Consider the following 19,487-nt stretch of genomic DNA (forward strand, 5'->3'; position numbering starts at 1 on the left):
ATTTCAGAATATTGAACAAAATGTAGTTAATACATTTAAAAGTGACGAACTTTCATTAAATAACAAACAGCTGACGAAGCAGTGACAACAATTAAATCGATATTTACTGTAAACTTTTGCAAGTTCTGCGGTGATTTCTTGCTACCCCATGGCAGGCTGCGATAACTAGGCATGTGGGATCGAAGCAAATTCTCAATGGTGAAAACAATCTCACATGATAAACAATTTTTCCACCAAAATAATCACAAAATCGGCGGGAAATTCTTATAATTATGCTATGGATTCTCAGATTAATGATTTGGAGATGTAATCGGAGGAACAAGTTATTGACTCCTATAGATCTAGCTGTTTCAGCTTTCGTTTTGAGAGTGGTGTGCACGATGCCGCGATGTAGTTTTAAGTTTAACAATATGTTTCACTTTGAAATTTTATTCATTTCTAAACATTTTATTTTTAAATTTTAAAAATACATTAAAAAAAACACCGAATTATGATTCTTATTAGATGATTGGATTTTTTTGTTTACTTGAAGTTTGAACTTTTCCCTTTTTCTTTCTTTTATATATACCCGATCCTTTCTGCTTGCCCTTTTTTGTTCCATCTATCTTTATTTTCAATACCATACTTTATCCGTATTATTTATTTTGTAATTATCTGTGTTATTGTTTGAATATTTTTTGTGTGTCTTTATTAATTATGAATACATCGCACTTCGGCCTTAGCCGCGATGATGTCTTGATTTCTATTAATAAACCATTTATCTATCTATTTCCTATCTTTCTTTCCTAGAATTTTCTTTTCTCTCTCTGTTCATTTATCTCTCTTTCCTTCTTTCTCTTACTTTCCTTCTTTATCAAATATCCTTTTTTATTTCCTTCATTCTTTCTTTCCTTATAATTACCTTGGCTTCCTTCTCTCTTCGTCTCCTTTTCTTTTCGTTCTCTCTCTCCTTCCATTATTTTCTTCTTTTTTTTCGTTCTCTCCTCCCTTCATTCTTCCCTTCCACTCTTTCTTCCTTCTTTTTTCCCCCTTCTTTTTCTTTCCTCTTATTCTTTCTTTCTTTCTTTCTTTTGTTTCTATCTTTCCCTTCCTTCCAGTTTTCTTTCTTTCAAAGAATGAAGGAAACATGTTTATTTCCTTCATTATTTCTTTCCTCCTTCTTTTTCTTACCATTTTCCCCCTTTAATTCTCTCCTTTATTTTGTCTTTCAGACATTTATTCATCTCCCCTTCCTTTCTTTCTATATTCATTTCAAAGAATGACGGAAACCTTTTTTATCTCTTTTATTATTTCTTTCATCCTTCTTTTATTCTAACTTTCTGTTATTTTTCTGTTTTCCTTTATGTTCTTTCCTTCTCAATCATCTCTTTTCTTTCTCTCCTTCATTCTTTCGTTCACCTTCCCTTCCAATTCTTTATATTTTATCACAAGTCTAACACTTTGTGTGGGCTTCTTTGTTGATCTTCGTTAGTCAACTGTCCCGTATTTCATTTTGTGAAATCTGGTCACCCTGCTCTTGCCCATCTCAAAACTGTGCATGCACGACCAAGAGAATAAAGAGAAAGGGAAAGAAAAGAGATAAAGGTGAAATATGATTTTATTTTCTGAATATTTATCATGTCAAAATCCAGTGACGTAAGTACAGGGGGGGGGGTCACGTGCCCATCCCCAATCGGCTGGCAACAAAATTCAATGACATGCTTTCTTCAAGACTACTTAAAATGATTAGTGGATTGGTGAGATGTGTCTGCTCTTTATGAATTCCCAAAACAGTCCTTAAAATGTCCCTTTTTCCTGATCTGAATATCGAAAATTTTCAGCTCGTGCTTTGCGCTCGCAATATTTGATTAGTGAAATATGTGTCATGTTCATGATCACACTACAAAAAGTGTTTAATGTATTTAAGTGCAATTTCATAAGAAGCCTGCGCCCACAACTTTTGATATTCAGACCAGAAAAAAGGGACAGAGGACTGTCAAAGATTTAGGTATTCATGAAGAGCAGACACATCTCACCAATCCACTAGATTGATGTGCAATCTGTTTTTTTTATTTACACTTTAGATTTATACAAGAATGATTTTCTAAGGTACAGGCATTTTGATTTTTGTATATCTGTCAGTGTGTCTATAATGATAAAACAGAGATGCAGAGATATCACTTCCAGCCCCTGTACCCAGGGATTTTAATTAGGGGGTTCAAATGTAGCTTAAAAATTTGCCAAGCCCTCTGCCCCCAAAAAAGTGTCAGTCAAAACTGTTGGACATTTTGTTTAAAAAAGAAGTTGTCAAGCCCCCCCCAAAAAAATGTTATCAACCACAACTGTTGGCCAATCCCCGAAAAACTGGTTTCCACCAATACTTTTTCTTGCTTTTGAAAATTCATTGGGGGGGATTAACCCACCCCTTGCAGCTACGGGCTTGCCTTTGTGAATGTAGTCTGCAAGAAAAAAAATGCGTGACAAATGCTTAGACATCTTCATGTATACTTTCATCATGAAACTAAACTAATGCCATGGTACCCTTTGAAACAAACACTCCATCATGTTGAAAAGGGTGGACTTTGGACGCCTTCCGCTTTGTGATATGTGAAAATGTCAATATATATTCTTCATTGATCAGACAGGAGAAAAATCTAATTTGATATTTGAACAAAAACTGCACACCTTAAGAACAGTATTTGCCTACTGAAATATTTGATCCAGTAATCTGCATGAACATTATTCATTACGCAGCAAGATACATGTATATGCACATGAAGGGGAGGTGATGATTTATAATCTGAACAAGAGAAAATCCGATGTTAAAACATAACACTAAAAATTATTCAAAAATTGGATGTAAAATAAGAAAGTTATGACATTTTAATATCTCACTTTTCCATATGAAAGGATAAAACAGTGATACGCAAAAGCAAAATTTGATGTCAGTTTGATGCAGATACACTTGCTGCTATATAAATTGTATGAATTATAAAAAAATACAGTGCATACATGTATATTCAATTAATATTTTGTTGTAAATTATGCAATAAGGAATAAGGTACATGAAGGTAATCAAGGGATCATAATGGCAATTCCCTATAATTCAGGAAATTAAACTTTGCTATATTCCCACAATAATGACAATAATATATTCATGTAATAAGAAACAAAAGAAATAGTGAGTGGGTGACACCATTGGTTCCTGAATTCAGTCATTTGAATTCTGACCAGGATGTCAAGAAAATGAGTTTTTTGTGAATTCAAGATAAAATTTGAACTTTCTTATTTTACATATAACATGTATAATTTTGATGAACTTTCTTTCAAACTTGATCCATTCTCTCATTCTCCACTTTTATACAAATTGATAAAAAGCCAGGGCACGGTAAACATAGTTTTTTTTTGTATATATATACTAAATTATCAAATAAATTTAATTTATCCTACGATGAGCTTTTTCAAGCAAAATACATTACACAATGATGATTCAAGTTGATTCTAATATTAGCTTGGCTACTATCTGTCACCTTTAATAACAGATGTGCTTTGTGTCTCAAGTTCTCAACAAACAATCACATAGAATTACATGCAGACCTATGGTAGAATAACAACTACACAAAGTCTAGCTTTAGGCAGGGGGGGGGGGGAGGTCTAGAGACATCAGCTTTCTGGATTCTATAATGCATATTCTGTATTATTTGGTGCTCTAAAGGTCACATTCTATGTGGTTCGGCAACATGTACAAATACACATAAGAATTTTAATTACGGGTAGTGAAAATTCTTTGAAAAATATACACAACAAAAAAAGTAAGTCCCCCCCTAAACAAACATCAATAATTTCCGAACCAATGCGAGTTTTTGATAAATTTTTACATGAGCGTGTAGGTAATTTTATAAGCTACCCTATGAGTAAATGTTGTGGATGTATCTTACGTCATGCTTCAGTGAGCACCGTCAGAAGGCAAAAATGTCACTTTTCAAAAGTCACAAGCAAAATATCACGACTTTGATTCCATTGTATTGGAACTAATTCCACATTCTCATCATGAAAACTAGTCAGAAGGCTTGGAAATGGTACTTTTAAAAGACGATACAACTTTTTGAGCTAAATTTCACGGTTGAATAAACTCAAGTCCAAATTTGCTATAATTGGATTTTTACACATTTCTTTCAATAAAAAATGCTAGAATATGATGACAGTTATTTTGGGGAAGACTATCTCCAACAATATTCACCGTTTCACGGTTCAATGAACATTTATTGGAAACAAAAAATGCGATTTTCAAATATCGTAGGCAAGTATTGCTTCATTTTTCTAACTGAAAATGATCTTTTCTCAACTTTTTTGTTATATTCATGACCAATTAACATGCTTCAATGATTCAAAGGTGTTAAATTAAACATTTACGCTTGAATGAACTTGTGGAATGTGATTAGCTCTTTTTTACGTTAGTGGAAAAACTGCAATTTGTAACTATGGATATCTGTCACACAACTCCTTGCACAGTTCATTTGATTTGATTTTTATGAAAATCCCGATGTTTAATGCATCAGTGAGCACACAATATTCGAAAATTATGCAAATGAGAAGAAAGTTCAAGGCCTTGGCCCCACTCTGTACCGAATCGAATGGTTATTTTGGTGTGCGCACATTTTGGATAGTGTTACTCTGAAGCCATGTGCGAAGTTTCATGAAATAACTGTTGGCAGAAGTAACAAAAACCGTCCATGAAACAAACCCTCATTTCATATTTGTTAAAATTTTGACTTCCTCTCTCATAGACTTGTGTACATTATGGGTGCATATGTTTAAGCATACATAAACCCCTTATTCAATATGGTGGAACTTTTTTTCAAGACTGTCTTTCGCAATGTCGTTTGGCAGTAATGTTTATCAACCTATGGGCAGAATTCTGTTCAAAAATGAAATCGATTTCTTTGGTTATGGATGAGTGAGCACGCATCAAAGGGGGAAAATTGGTATTTTCAATGTCACAGACTCATTTTAAAGGGTAATAAAGTGAATATTGGGGGCAAATTTGGTTTGAAAGGTGTCTTTAATTGCTGTTGTTTTTATCATCCATCATTTCTATCACCAAACACTTTCCGAACTTTAGCCATTTCATGGTTGAGCGAGCACATTCGAAAATTTAGGAATGAATGCTCTTTATACTGCATAAATGTATTCTTTTCCGAACAATTTCTCAGGATCAGTTGAATGTATGGACAGATCAGTGGTGGATCCAGAATTTAAATGGGGGAGGGGCCTATAATCGGGGAGCCATCAACATTTTCAAATTTTAACATGATCTAACAAGTTGTAAAAGATAATACCCCCAAACCCTTGATGACACGTCATAAAACAGGGGCCGCAGAGCAGTTTTCAAAGTGGGGGGGGGGGGGCTGACCATGCCAAAAATCACAATCGTATTACATTTTGTACCTGCTTATGGAAAAAAGTGGGGGGGGGGGGGGGGGCTGAAGCCCCGCTTCCGCGGCCCCTGCAATACATCGTGCTCACTCAACCATGAACATACGATATCAAAATTTTGTCTGAAATGGTTAAATGGTGGATAGTAAAACAGCATAACACTATAAAGTTCACCTAAAAACAATTTTTGCCCAACTTTGTATTTGCACAATCTGAAAAACGACTCTTGTGACTTTCAAAAATGGTCATTTTTAATTCAATCTTTAATTAATCATGCATGACTCAACCGATCAATCTCATTTTCCCCCAGGAGTTGCTTAATGAGTGTATAAATCCACCCATGAAATATCATATCTCAAAATAATTCGGTTCAAAAGTTACAGCAGTTTGATTTAGGGGGGACTTACTTTTTTTGTTGTGTATAGAAATTTCCATGCAAGTACATGTTGCTTGTGAAGCCCATGCTGAATACTTCAAACAGGTTTAATGAGCACATTTTGGACTTATTCACAGTATTATTTATTGAAGTTTGCTTTGATTTTCATGTTATTATTATCTTTGTGAGGGGGGGGGCTTGAAAATTGCATTATCTTTGAGAATTTCTAAATTTTGAGATCTTCCTGAAACCAGTGATTTTTCCCTCCATTTTTGTCTTTATCACAGAAAACTGGAAACTGTACCTAAATTGTTTACCCAAATTTCGTAAGAAACAATATCCCAAATTTTTTGATATGCGAGTCAAATTATATTGCAAAATATTGTTGGATTACGACACTTCAAACTCTAAAATAGCCCTGTCATTTTGCTGTGAATCTTGTGATGAATTGCATGATACAATATACACAATGTCACTCTTTTCATGATAACATTCAAGAAAACGAAACTGCATCAGAGGAAACTATCCCACGCATGCCAATCCTTGCCTTCTATAAATTCAAACTTCTCTGTTGAACACAAACATAAAACGATAAATCTTACATACCTGAACATGTATCCAACTTACCCCCCCCCCCCTCCGGGCCGCCCCTTCACATTTTTCCCAAGCTGAAGTAAACACTGCTTGCACAATATTTCAGATAATACCAATGATCAGTTGTGCTACATGTATTTCATAAATTGACGATATTTAGATGTTTCCTAATGAAACTGTACTCCTTAATATCAAATACACCTTTCACGAATTATAGAGTAATATAAATTTACAATTATTATTATTATTAAATTATGTAAGGTATGCCACTTGTGAATATATGAGACAAAACAACCATGCACACCATCATATAATATACAAATATACCAGGCTTTGAGTAAGTATAGCGGGAATTATTCATCCGAGGTTGGACTGGCATTACTATTTTTAATTTGGCCAGTAATACCGAGGATAAATAATTCCCTCTATACTTTCGAAATAAAGGCCTGGTATATTTGTTTTATATCCTACATTTAATAAATGAATAAGGTAGAACAATAGTTTATCTACTCCTGTACACTCAGTTCATCTTTTGCTAATCTGAAATTAAATATAAATAACGTGCTGCCCAGGCTGATCTACTTTTTCCAAAACCATGCGCTCAGCGGAACGCGAATTTGTGCCTGCGCCGTCCTTTCATGGAACTTGCCCGGTAGACCGGTGCGCCCGATAAATTGCATGATCTGTGACGTCAATGATGGAATAGTCGACTATTCCATCATTGACGTCACGGAATAGCACATTTTCTTTGGTGGGCATTTCATTTTCGATATCATCGCAAAATAGTGAGAATATGTTGGTCCCATGATGCTATTTAAACCATCGGCATACAGGATTTAATTTATGTAGGATATAAAAGGACATTATTTCACCTACTGCCACACAATGTCATGTCATCACTGCCACTGGAGACTTTTAATCTAAACTGAAGTCTTATCGTTTTTAACAGTATTTAGTTCTTGGCACTTTGACACTCATCCAAAGTCTCCTGGTCATTTTCAAACAAAAGTGGACATGGGGGTGAAAATTAAAACTTGCTAGAAATCATTAGGCTTCAATGTTTTTTGAAACTAGACATCTTAAAGTATATTTTTCCATTTCATTTACATAAAATTATTAATTATGTCTTGAGATACAGTGAATTTTATGCAAGGGAAATTAAATGTTACAAAATGTTGATTTTTGCACTAAAATTTGTATTAGAAGCACATTTGTTGGCAAGATACAAGCTGTGTATTGTATCTAACTCCTAAAAAGCAAAAAAAAAATTCTGTGAAGTGTTTTTCTGAAAAAAATTGGGTTTCAAAGTTTTCAAAACTGGTTGTCGTGTCACTCACGTTTTAAATGCAAAAAGTTTTCTAGAGCTGTGTATTCTGAAAATTAATTTATCCCAGTACTGGAGCAAATACAGTTTATCTGTACCTTATTGTATATAAAGTAACTTGGTCCAATGTATTAAGGTAAAGCTAAAATTAACAGTCAAAGTTGTGTCGTGTCACTCACAATGTCGTGTCACTCACGAAATGTCGTGAAGCGTTTGAAGCGTTTTACCAGGGATACAGTCAAAATGTTGTTCCTGACATCATTTAGGCCTATTTTAGTCTAATAATTTCCTCCATCTTCCTAATTTTACTCCTTTTTATGGCAATATTGAATTTGACATTGAGTTCATCTATTTTCTCTCCTCTCCGTGGTTGCCTTGGTTTAAAAAATCCTGACAATTTTCCATTGGTGTGAAGACTCAGATTTTTTGGTGAATGTACTGTGATTAAGAATATAACAACATAATCAATCAACACAAAATTATGAATGTATCAAGAGAAAAACTACTATACTTAAGCAATGGACATATTTACAATGCATAAAGGGTTGGTGATGGTTCAAGTCATACCTAGGTATTACTCGAAAAAACATTCTCTGTCTCCATTTACAGAAATAAGCAGAAAGTTAACCTTTCTTTTGAGTAATGTTATTTCTTTGTTATACTCAGCTAGAAAAGTCACAGATCCTTTTTTGAAATTTGCAGAAATTTTAGTGGTAAAGTAGTGTACATGAGATATAAGAGATCACCATAAACACCAAACATTTTTTCAAATTCGGAAAAGAAAATATTTTTCTTTTCCTTCTGATTGATTAAATCAAAATTTTCATTTGCCATAAAGCTTGTATTCCAGGACATGAAAAATTTGCAAGAAAACAAACATTTCAGGTGAGAATGTACTGAGATTTGATAGAACATTTTGGATATTGCTTGAAGCAGCTACATGCCCAGTTCAAAATCATTATTTGTTCGGCCACCATTCATACTGCTAGTGATTAACTACATGTAGGGTCTGAACAGCAAACTACCGTAAGTGGGCCGATGTGTGTTCAGAGCAGATTTGCATTTACACATATTCATTACAACAAAATGATGCATGTTCATGTAGGTCCCAACAAGTCCCAACCGAGACCGCATTTTGATTTTGATATTATAATATTGAAATCCAATATTTCAAGAAAAGGCAGTCATACATGACATCATTGGCTTCCAGACCATGCCAGATGATGCAAGTGACTATTGAGAATACCTTTCTTACAAGGAAAAAATTATTCCATCCGTTGTGGATGCTGAATTTTATAAACCTGTAAACTTTCATATACAGATAGGGAGAAAGAGTTGAAGTTTTGAATGATATCAGGCCACAAAAAGAATGTTTGAGTTGATGTCAATGCCAAGACCTCATAACACCTCCTTCAAGTGCCCCCTCCTCCTCTAAAGAGGAGAGTGGTAGAAGCCCTAGTGTGAAAATGTGGTATGGTATAGGGAATGTGAGTTGATGGGCAAATATGACCATAAACCAAGAATAAAACATCAGGATGACATATTATGAACTTAAAAGAAAGCAGTTATTATGTAATTAAGCTTGTTTTTTTGGTTAATGGTATTTTACTCTTCTACATCATGCAAAAAATACTTTCAATGTTGAGATAAATGTTGTATTTTTGCACTTGTCGTGTCACTCACGTTTTGGATGTCGTGTCACTCACGGTATATAGGAGGGTACCATTTTCCATAGAGGTTTGATTGATTTTGACTATATGTGTTAGATAGGTACACTATTTATGTCTATTTACTGGTACTCACAGTACTCCATGACAACTACTTGGGCACGAATCCAACCATATGTGTTAGTGGTCAGAAACCCATGTCCAAAATTTGTCGTGTCACTCACGCACCGTTTTTTAATCATATCTACTAAACGAATTGTTGAATTCAAATCAAACTCGTAGTGGCCCATGCCAGTCCTACATTGTATATAATATAGTAGTCATGATTGATTCATAACCTTTAAGTTTGAAGATATGAGCCCTTAAACCTCTCCGATTGTCGTGTCACTCACGTTTGAAAATGACCACCTATTCTTTTATTTTCTTGTGCACCTTGGAATAGAATATTTCTAGATAGATGGCGCTATATACATATATGCCTATCATTAATATTGGTTGAATATATTTGCATGACCTGATATTCTTGAAATTCAAATACAGTAATTCATAACATTCTTCCTTAAAAAAGAGGATTTTAATTTGTAAACGTCTTCATAAAATGAAGAGGTTCGACAGGCTAGCGTTCAAACTCACTTGACACTCTGTTTTGTTGGCGATAAGCCATGCATTAAGTCTTTTGTTAACCATGCGATAGCTTTTGTGGGAAACCGGTGAAAACATGTTTATTTAATGAAATTATGGAAATACAAGCATTGTTTCGAGGGAACATAACTTTTTTACTTCTTGACCATTTTTTGTGATTGAGGTATCAAATAAAAGAGCAGATATTGAACTTTTAGGCATGTAATTTTCTTTTTACCCCTCGCCAAATGAGTTTTTGGTATCCTTTCTTCAAATTTTTTTGCTCACTCATGCGTGAATGACGAATAATCTAAGTAATATCAGATGAAAGAGGAGATTTTAAGTTTTACATTAATGGTAGGTCATTTGTCTATAGTATTTGTGATTATAAAGTTATGATAAATCATTGCTTAATCTTGGTTTCGTTTTTTTCTGGGATGCACTGTACACGTAGACCAATTTAAAATTAGAGACCAAACAGGTTTGACCATAGTTGAGGTGGTCTTCAAAATAAATTAATAGGAACCTTGCAAAATATAAAGGGTTTTAGGCAATATTATGTTCAATACTGGTGAATTACATTCACAGGTATGTAATATATTTTTATATATTATGACATGTAGAAATCAGCTGACTTTGGCACTTTCAATTCTTGTCCTACGACATTCACAACAGTCTTCCCTCTTGCACTTCTTGTCTCAATATTTGCAAATGCATCAGGCAGTTCAGTGAAAGGAAAGACCTTTTCCACGCATGGCCGAATCAAATCCTGTTCCACCAATTTTGCAACCTCGTTCAGAGCGTAGGTGCTTGGATGAGCGAAGGACCATCGGTACTTCCCGCCGAATTTGTTGGCTTGCATGTTTTTGTTGAAGAGAGCCCAGCTCGCGGAGAGACTACCTCGTACTAAACCGTGCTTGTCAGTTTCCAACATGAGCGGCGAGACGAGCGTGACATACTGCGATCCCTTATTCAGGGCCTTCATGGCGTATTGTTCGGTGTCTCCTCCGACGGTGTCATAGATGAAGTCAAAAGGGCCGATCCGTTTCAGTTCCGACTCTACGTCTGGTCTATTGTAGTCAACGATGTGGTGGGGGTTGAGTTTGGAGACAAATTCTGTGGCTGATGCACTGCAGGTTGTGGTGACATGAGCGCCCCAAGCTTTCATGAGCTGTATGGCAAATGATCCTATACCGCCAGATCCTCCAAGAATCAACACTCGTTTGTCCGTGGCATTCTCAGGTCTGATCTTCGCCACTGCGTAGACTGCACTCCACGTGGTGATAGCTGCGTAGTTTATAGAAGCAGCTTCAACATGGGTTAGATTCTCTGGCTTTTTTGAGAGGTCGTTCTTCGTCACCAGGACATACTGTGCATGGGAACCTTGGCTCGCTGCGTGGACATTGGCCCAGACCGCCTGGCCGATATCAATCCCCTTTACAAGTCGACCCATGTCCACGACCACTCCAGAGCAGTCGCGACCGAGAGTCAACGGAAGCTCGTCACCAGCTTTACTAACACCTCGTGCCCGGTTGAGCAACCTAGCACCATAGCCGCCTCGCATACGAATATCTATAGGATTGATGCTTGACGCATGGACTTTAATCAACACCTGATCAGGCTTGGTGATTATGGGAACAGGTTTCTCAACAAGTTTAAACCGATCTATTCCACCGTAGTCATCGATCTGCCATGCTAGCATCTTGGTTCCTGTATCAGGCAAGGTTGACATGGGAAGAGCAGGGTTTCTGCAGACCTTGCAGGGTAAAGCAACAGTACCTTGAAGAAACCCCCTCCTTATCGTCTCTGTCAAGGCGAGTCTTCTGAGGGCATTCATGCTTCCGACCTTGATGCAGTTAGGAGTCCGACTGAAGAATTTCCAAAGCTTAACCGGGCCTTTTCCAAATATGTCAGCTGGATTCCTGTAAATGATAAAGACAAAAAATGTTTTGTTTAGAAACTCATAGTCACGTACAGTATACACTCACATAGCAAACATATATTAGGCTACAGCTTCTTATCAGATTTGCAATTGACCAGGTTTAAACATGGACACAAGGATGACTCATATTTGGTGGATATTCTGATGATTAAAAACTTGGGTTTAAATACTAGAATTTAGACCATTCTTCAATGAAATACTGGGGTTTTTTCTCTTTCTTCCACATTCATGGCACAAACATTTTTTTAAAAACTTTTCTTTGCCCTGAGCAGGATTTTTACTTGGTAAATGAGTATTCCCTGAATTGCAACCCTAAACAAGTACAGCAATATTTCAATTGTTTTCACGGACATCGGTCGTCTGTTTTACCTTTACCTACACTTTGGGTTTAGTACTGCCCCACCTCCCACATCTCGCGCAAATCGTAATCTACAAACACGTAGTGTTGACTCTTGGTGCAAAAAGTACATCCTAAGTTACAAAACATTTTAGTCTTAATTTTTTATGCCCTCGCAAAGTACTGTCAAAAATTGTTGAATAAATCCCCAGAAACAATGGTTATTCCTGTCTACAATAAACCAGGCTTGCAATAAACAGAACAAAAAAGAGATCGCACTATCAAGCATCAGCAATATACGGAAGAGAAGGTAGTCCTGTAAGTCTTCCGGTAGCTTCTTCTTAGGGAATTACAGACGATACAGATTTGAGGGTACGCTAAAGAGTTGGATCACGTGCCACATAGTGAAGGTTGGACCAATGAATGTCCAATAGTCTTTTGAATGTATTTAGACTAGGTGCGGTGACCACTGACTAGTCATTGACAACTCTTTGACTGAAAGAGTGCCCTCAGACATCTCAGAGGTTGAGTCTGTATTGTTGTTTAAATATTTTTCAATGAGTGACCTCTAGTTTCGCGGGCTTGGTGCATCGTGAAAAACTTATCAACTTGGCAGAAATCGATGCCATGAAGAAATTTGTAAACTTGAATCATGTCTCCACGTTTCCTTCTATATACAAGCATGACAAGTGAATGTAGTTTCAAATATTTGAGTCTCTCTTTGTATGGATTGTTGGCTAAGATTGGCAGTAATTTAGTGGCACGTCTCTGGACGCTTTCTAGACCAAAAGCTTCAGTCTCTGTATTTTGGTTGTTCCGCTGAACTACGTTGGCTCCACTCACCATACATATGAATGGGGATTACAGTAAAATGTCAGAAATTGTTGAATAAATCCCCAGAAACGACGGTTATTCCTGTCTAGACTCTTTCAAGCTTGTCAATGACCATTAAAAATCTTGGATTCCAGGCACTATTCCCATACTCCAGATGAGGTCTGACAAGCGATTTATAGTTACATTGGGAAGTGTCACTTCACTCAAATACAAGAAGGATCGTTTTACAATTGTGATTAGGCCCTATATTATGACCATATTTAATTATATTCAAAGCCCCTCTAGTTTTACAAGGACATCCCTTCACACAAACTTCCTCGCCCCCTGATTTTTTTTTATTTTGATTGGCTAGGCCTACTTATTACGAAACAAAAAACTGTATTTTCTCGGGACAAGTGCCCACACTGCACTCTCGTGTTGCTGGGCCAGCGGACACGGGCATTTTCATATCGAACAATCGCTAAATTCACCAGGCAAGTCCCAAGTCAATTTCTCGGCCAGGTAAAGCTACTTTCATAACACGTATTACCTTTTGTCTATTATAAATAGACTGAATGCAACTGTAACTCCGATTATAACTCACCAGTTTTCGATCTTACGGCACAGTAACAGGTTGGTTTAGGGGTTAAAATCTGTGATGATTTGCACGTTGTATGCACACGTTTAACTTTAAGTCAGCTGGAAGTCACATGATCAACAAAAGGTTGAAGTAAGAGCTCAAAATCAGCCGAAAAACATTTGACCAATCATCACAGAGATATGAATCATCAACTCGAGACGGAGGGGTCTCAATTTTTATTCTGTTACCTCACCAATATAGATGTCTACCTCTCCCTTATCAAGTTTTTCTTCTTCCTTCTCTTCCTCTTTCTTCCTATTTTTCTTCTTTTCATCACATTTACTTTTTTCACAACTTGAAAAAAAAATTTGGGAGGGGGTGGGGGAGAGCAAGGGGGTAACTATCCTGAAATATATTTAAAAAATTGTATATGAAACAGGAAGTACACCCTTTTATGCAAAGAAGCCTAAAATTAAACAAGCCAATATCAGATCTAGCAACAGTATTGGGAAGAAATGCAGATTATAAAGTCACCCTCCTCGGTTCCTCTAATAGGGACGTTCAGGAGTATCATCAAGAAGAATTATGTTAAAAAACAATGAGATTCGAATATTGATCTCTCTCCATCTCTTTCTCTCTCTCTTCCTTTTGTTCTGATGATTAGTGATGTAATAATTCTTAGACTACTAAAATTGACCTTCGACCTAGCTTCTTATATAAGTTTGCATACGATGAAATACAAAAACGCACAATTTAATGGTGGAGGTAACTAATCATAATTATATTGCACCTTGCTATATGACAGGTCAGACTAGTCTAACGCCGAGGACAATGAAGCGGGAATTAAGCAACTAACTCGGAAAATGACCTGGTGCAGATAATCTACTAGATTGAAGAGTGCCAACTCAACTCCAACACCAACCCAACTCAACCCTTTAATCTCTTGTCAAATTATGAAGAAACTGTAAAAAACAATCAAATCTCAGAACGAGGGTATATATATATTTTTTCTCTTTTATTTCCTACCACCCCAATATGAGAGATAACATTATATCTTCTTTACATCAGCTAGATCAAAATTATACTTCTTTGATTATAACAGAATTCAATTCTTTGACATGGTGAGTTGGCGAACATTAATGATATACAACACAAAGTTCATATAAATGATCAATAATGACACTGACAATATCAATAATGGTAAAATTTAGAGACGGACCCAGGCGGAGACGTAAAGGACAGATGCCCCTTCTATATTACTGTATGACAATCATCTATTTAACATATCTAGCTTAATCAAAGAAAATTGCTTTTTTCATCGCCTCTATTTCAAAATCCTAGATCCGCCAATGAAAAGATCAACCTCATCATCATCAGCATCATCTTATTAAGAATGACGATGATGATGGTGATGAAAACAACGATTATAGTAAATAGCACGAGACATTAGATAATACCATCGTTTAATTTGGAAGCAAGCTACTAGAAAAAAATGCTGGCAAGGAGCATTGAGTACACCTGAAATATGAACAGGCATTCGACCCTATTAGATCATGTTCAATTAATAGAATAAAATGAACATAACATACATATAACAAACAGATACGATCAATTAGCGAACTCATGCTCTTTTCCCCTATTTTTGTTTGCTCTCTATATATAATTTGTGAAAAGACATCTTGATAAAAGTATGAAATCATATTATCAATATTGCTATCAAAGACGGCTTCCTAGGTCATTGATGAACTCATACTGAGACAGCTCGCTTTGCTGTTTTGTGAAACTTCAAACTTCTTTTATTCGTAATGAAAATCAAATGACATTTTCACCATTTGCTTTTTAAATGGAAAATCCATTCTTAAACAAAAGGGCCCTGTTTCATGATAAAAAATGTGCAAATAACAGTTAAAAGCCACTGAAATCCTTCAATCTGATTGGCTGATGGTAAACTTGATATAGAAATTGTGTATTATAACAAGTCTTTATGAAAAAGGACCCAGATGATTTACAAGAAAAAAAAGAAAACCCAGAGAAGCATGTCCATGAGAGTTTGAACAAAAAATTAGGAATTTTATGAATTTTTGGAAGCTTTATCAACCTGTAATCGCTACACCTTTGTGGATTTCAAATTGGCCACATATAGGTGGTGTCATTGTCATGCAGGCTATGGAAAACTAACCCATTTGCTTCATTGCACAATAAGAATAAAATGTCATCTTTTTGAAGTTTTATTCAGTGAAATAATTGTTTTCATACATGAAAACATATAACAATATGCTATCTATTTTATATACATGTATGTATAACAGAAAAGAAATTGGGAGAATCCACAAACATGATGAGAGCTGTTCTTACCAATTTTCCTCATCTACAAAAGATGTTGCCAATTTGAGATTTACAGTCTTAGTGATCCCATAAAAAACTAAAAAAAAAACATAACTTTATTCTGCTTGGATGATCAGTAGGTATTCTTTGCATTGATGCAAATTTTGATTTGCGCCAAATTAAGGCATGATTGCCATGAATGAATTCAGATGCCAATGATGCCATAATCATACAAGGAATACACTTTTTAATTGATTAATAAACACTTATTTAGTATCAATTCTCAAGTCAACTTCAATGAAAAGCGATTTGCAAATATGTTTACTAACTTATGTAGGATTATGACATCATTGGCATCTGGATTCATTCATTGCAGTCATGCCTTACTTTGGCGCAAATCAAAATTTACATCACTGCAAAGAATACCTACTGATCATCCAAGCGTGAAGACATAGACATTTGGGAGAAAATACTCTTTCCTGCCATATATAATGATTATTTGTTCATGTCATACTTTCTTTTTAAATTTGGGATTTGTGAAGTGTAAATTTTTTTGTTTGTTTAAATCACACAGTATTCTGTTTTTCTTATTTTTATTGTTGCACAAAACATTAATCTTAATACTGAAGAGACCAAAGTTCAATTCCCATGTACATGTTACTACAGCAAAATCTATCGACTCTCTGTCTCACACACCATTATGGTCTTTAAACAACACAATGAGTTGTATAACGTCATCAAAATAAAACAGGATGAATTTCCACCTGGTTGGTAGCAATCATAAATTTCTGCCAAAAAACTTATATACCGGTATGCATTTCTAATCTAGCAAAACACTTTACTCAAAATCTACATCCATATGATACTTATAAATAACTCAGTAAACCCTTGCGTTCCAATCGTGTTAATATTAATATTTGAATACAATGAATAGAAAACTAAATACAAATATTTGTTTTAATAATACAGGCGAACATAGTGCAATCAGATCATATCACCATTAGTTGTTTACCAAGAGCCCAGCGTGCAGAGGGATTGATTACATATATGGAATACGAACGACATGTTTCCATTATAGTCTGTTTGCAGAGGATAAGGGGCTCTGAATGGGGGGGGGAGCGAAAAGCAAGGATTCAAATGTGACTAAAGTAATACCTTGGTCACATTTGCTCTACGGCGGCCGTACGACGAGTCGAAAACAGCAGTTTTTTTTTCCAAACCACCTATGTATAGCTGGTACAAAAATGTTTGAACGGCTGTTTTTGACTTGCCATATGGCCGCCGTAGAGTAAATGTGACTGAGGTATTACTTTCCAAAGCTGCAGACAGACATACAAAATCTTGTAATATCTATTCTATTTCACTCATAATTGATAATAGCTATCAATGAACGACTCCCATTGGTGTCAGTAATATAATATTTTGTATGACCCCTCAACATGCCATCATGTGTCTACAGGTAATTATAATTATGATCATACATAAATATAATGTACATCTCTTATTGCCTTCCTGTTTGATACAATACTTCCCACCAAACATACTACACTAAATATGATAAATGTTGCGAGGCGATCTAAGAGCTGCAGTTTGACTTAACACACTGTACAAGCCTGGGCCTAGAGCCTAATATCATCATTAACTTTATTAAAAATACAATTCTTCATTTTTTGATATTTAGAAACAATGATGCATGCATGCACGTATGAATATCTATTGCACTTTCAGTAATACATTTCATTTTTATATGGGCATTGTCACATAAAGCCAAACAATTGTAGCATTGAATTTTCTACTGATGACTGGCGACCCTTTCTCAGTTGTGCTCAATGTAATACTTTTTATTTTTTCCAGTTTGAAATTAACGGGAGTGTATTTCTATTAACCATATTCAAACTTTGATATACTGATTTTTTTCATTCAGATGCATCTCAAAAATAAGACTCTTAATCTACAAGTATCATATTTCAGTTTTTACTGATGGAGTTTTTTTTGGGGGGGAGGGGGGTGTGAGATGGGGCTTCACTTCAACCCGTGTGTTGGCTCAGTTGGTAAAGCGTCCGTCTCACAACCATGAGGTCGGGAGTTCAAACCCAAGCTGCGGGAGACCGAAAGATGTTAAAAGATGGGAGTTGCTGCTACCGTTTGGCGTTCCAATGATTAACGGGATACAGCCTCGTCGATCTGTCACTGCACACCAGCTGCCGGGCCAATAATAAATTGGGCAAAGCAAATTTTCTGAGTTTTTCATTTCATGTCTATTTTGAACAATAAAATATGGATTTGGATGGATTTTTTTCCTTCTCATTATCTACTACCTGAATAATATTGGATAAGATTAAGCTTTAATATGGAAGTGAGTGGGGACTCACTGGGGCTCTATTGAACATTTCGGGGGTGAAATCGCCCTGAGCCCCCATGTAATTTTTTCCCCCTGTGCCAATGGCAATCAAACCAATTTAGAACCCACAGAAGGGTCACCAGTCGTTCATAACTTTTGAACAGATTTATGACAGAGCGGTTGGGCCTACAAATTGCCCGAAGAAGAACCCAACACCTCAAGCAGCTTTTACGGTAGCCTTTAAAAAAAATGAGCATGGAAAAATGAACTACGTACACTTGCCTAAGACAGTTAAAGAAGCTTGGAATGTGTGATCACTATTGATTCACAAATTGGCAACTATTTAGTCTGTGAAGTGTGACATGATTTCTGGGGAAACTACCATGTTTATTGTGTGCATAAATATAATCTATTTCTCCCCTTCTCACCAAAAACTTTGTTTCAAATCCAAGTCAACCTGTTAAATGTGTACCGGAACACTGCCGTCCACTGACAAAAGGAAACAACTCTTATCTTTAAAAAAATACTTTTTTTCTTGATTTGGGATATATTTCCTTTTCGCTCTACATGATTCTAAATGAATTGGAGTCACATAGTCCCCAATTTCTGAAATATAGACATTTCAAAAGCAAGTAACTCTATATATTTCAACATGAAACAGTTACACATTTTCCTCACATACTACAGAACTCAATCCAGAACGTTGTTTCTTAATGTCAGTGCACCCAAAACAATGCTCTGTCATCTCATTGCTGCTATACCCTTTAGTGATAACAAAAATAATACATGTAGGTCCACTTATATAGAGCAGCTACTATATACATATATTCTACTGCGCTTTATACTTGTATCATATCATTACCAAGCATAGATTTCCAGGAAAAGCAATTTCAATATTGATTGCAGAAAAATGATGAATACATAGGTCCACACACAAAGAAGCAATGAATAAATGGGAAGTTATTCAACAAAGAATATAATGGCAAAATATACAAGCAAAATCTGATAAATATTCGTTGACGAACACAACGACCATGAATAACGTGACCAGGCCTGGGAGGAATACCATTTCTACCATTTGATTTTTCGCCAGGATAAAATATGAAATACTTCCAACAATCAGGAATCCTGGATCAGAAACAAAAAAAAGTT

At 35.7% G+C, this 19,487-nt stretch overlaps 1 protein-coding gene across 1 annotated transcript; it reads right to left on the reverse strand.

Annotated features, from left to right (window-relative positions):
* Positions 1 to 10,393: 10,393 nt before the first annotated feature.
* Positions 10,394 to 13,787, reverse strand: LOC121421149 (reticulon-4-interacting protein 1, mitochondrial-like). Its single transcript, XM_041615808.1, has 2 exons — positions 13,694 to 13,787; positions 10,394 to 11,919 (listed from the first exon to the last, which is right to left on the reverse strand). The coding sequence occupies exon 2, from the start codon at positions 11,832 to 11,834 to the stop codon at positions 10,608 to 10,610; it is 1,227 nt and encodes a 408-aa protein (XP_041471742.1). The 5' UTR covers positions 11,835 to 11,919; positions 13,694 to 13,787; the 3' UTR covers positions 10,394 to 10,607.
* Between the last annotated feature and the right edge of the window lie 5,700 nt (positions 13,788 to 19,487).

Source organism: Lytechinus variegatus, chromosome 9, assembly GCF_018143015.1.
Source record: "Lytechinus variegatus isolate NC3 chromosome 9, Lvar_3.0, whole genome shotgun sequence".
Lineage (NCBI taxonomy): Eukaryota > Metazoa > Echinodermata > Echinoidea > Temnopleuroida > Toxopneustidae > Lytechinus > Lytechinus variegatus.

Bases quoted from the DNA above. Each gene is read 5' to 3' on its own strand.
- LOC121421149 (XM_041615808.1), bottom strand. From the start codon at position 11,834: ATGAATGCCCTCAGAAGACTCGCCTTGACAGAGACGATAAGGAGGGGG.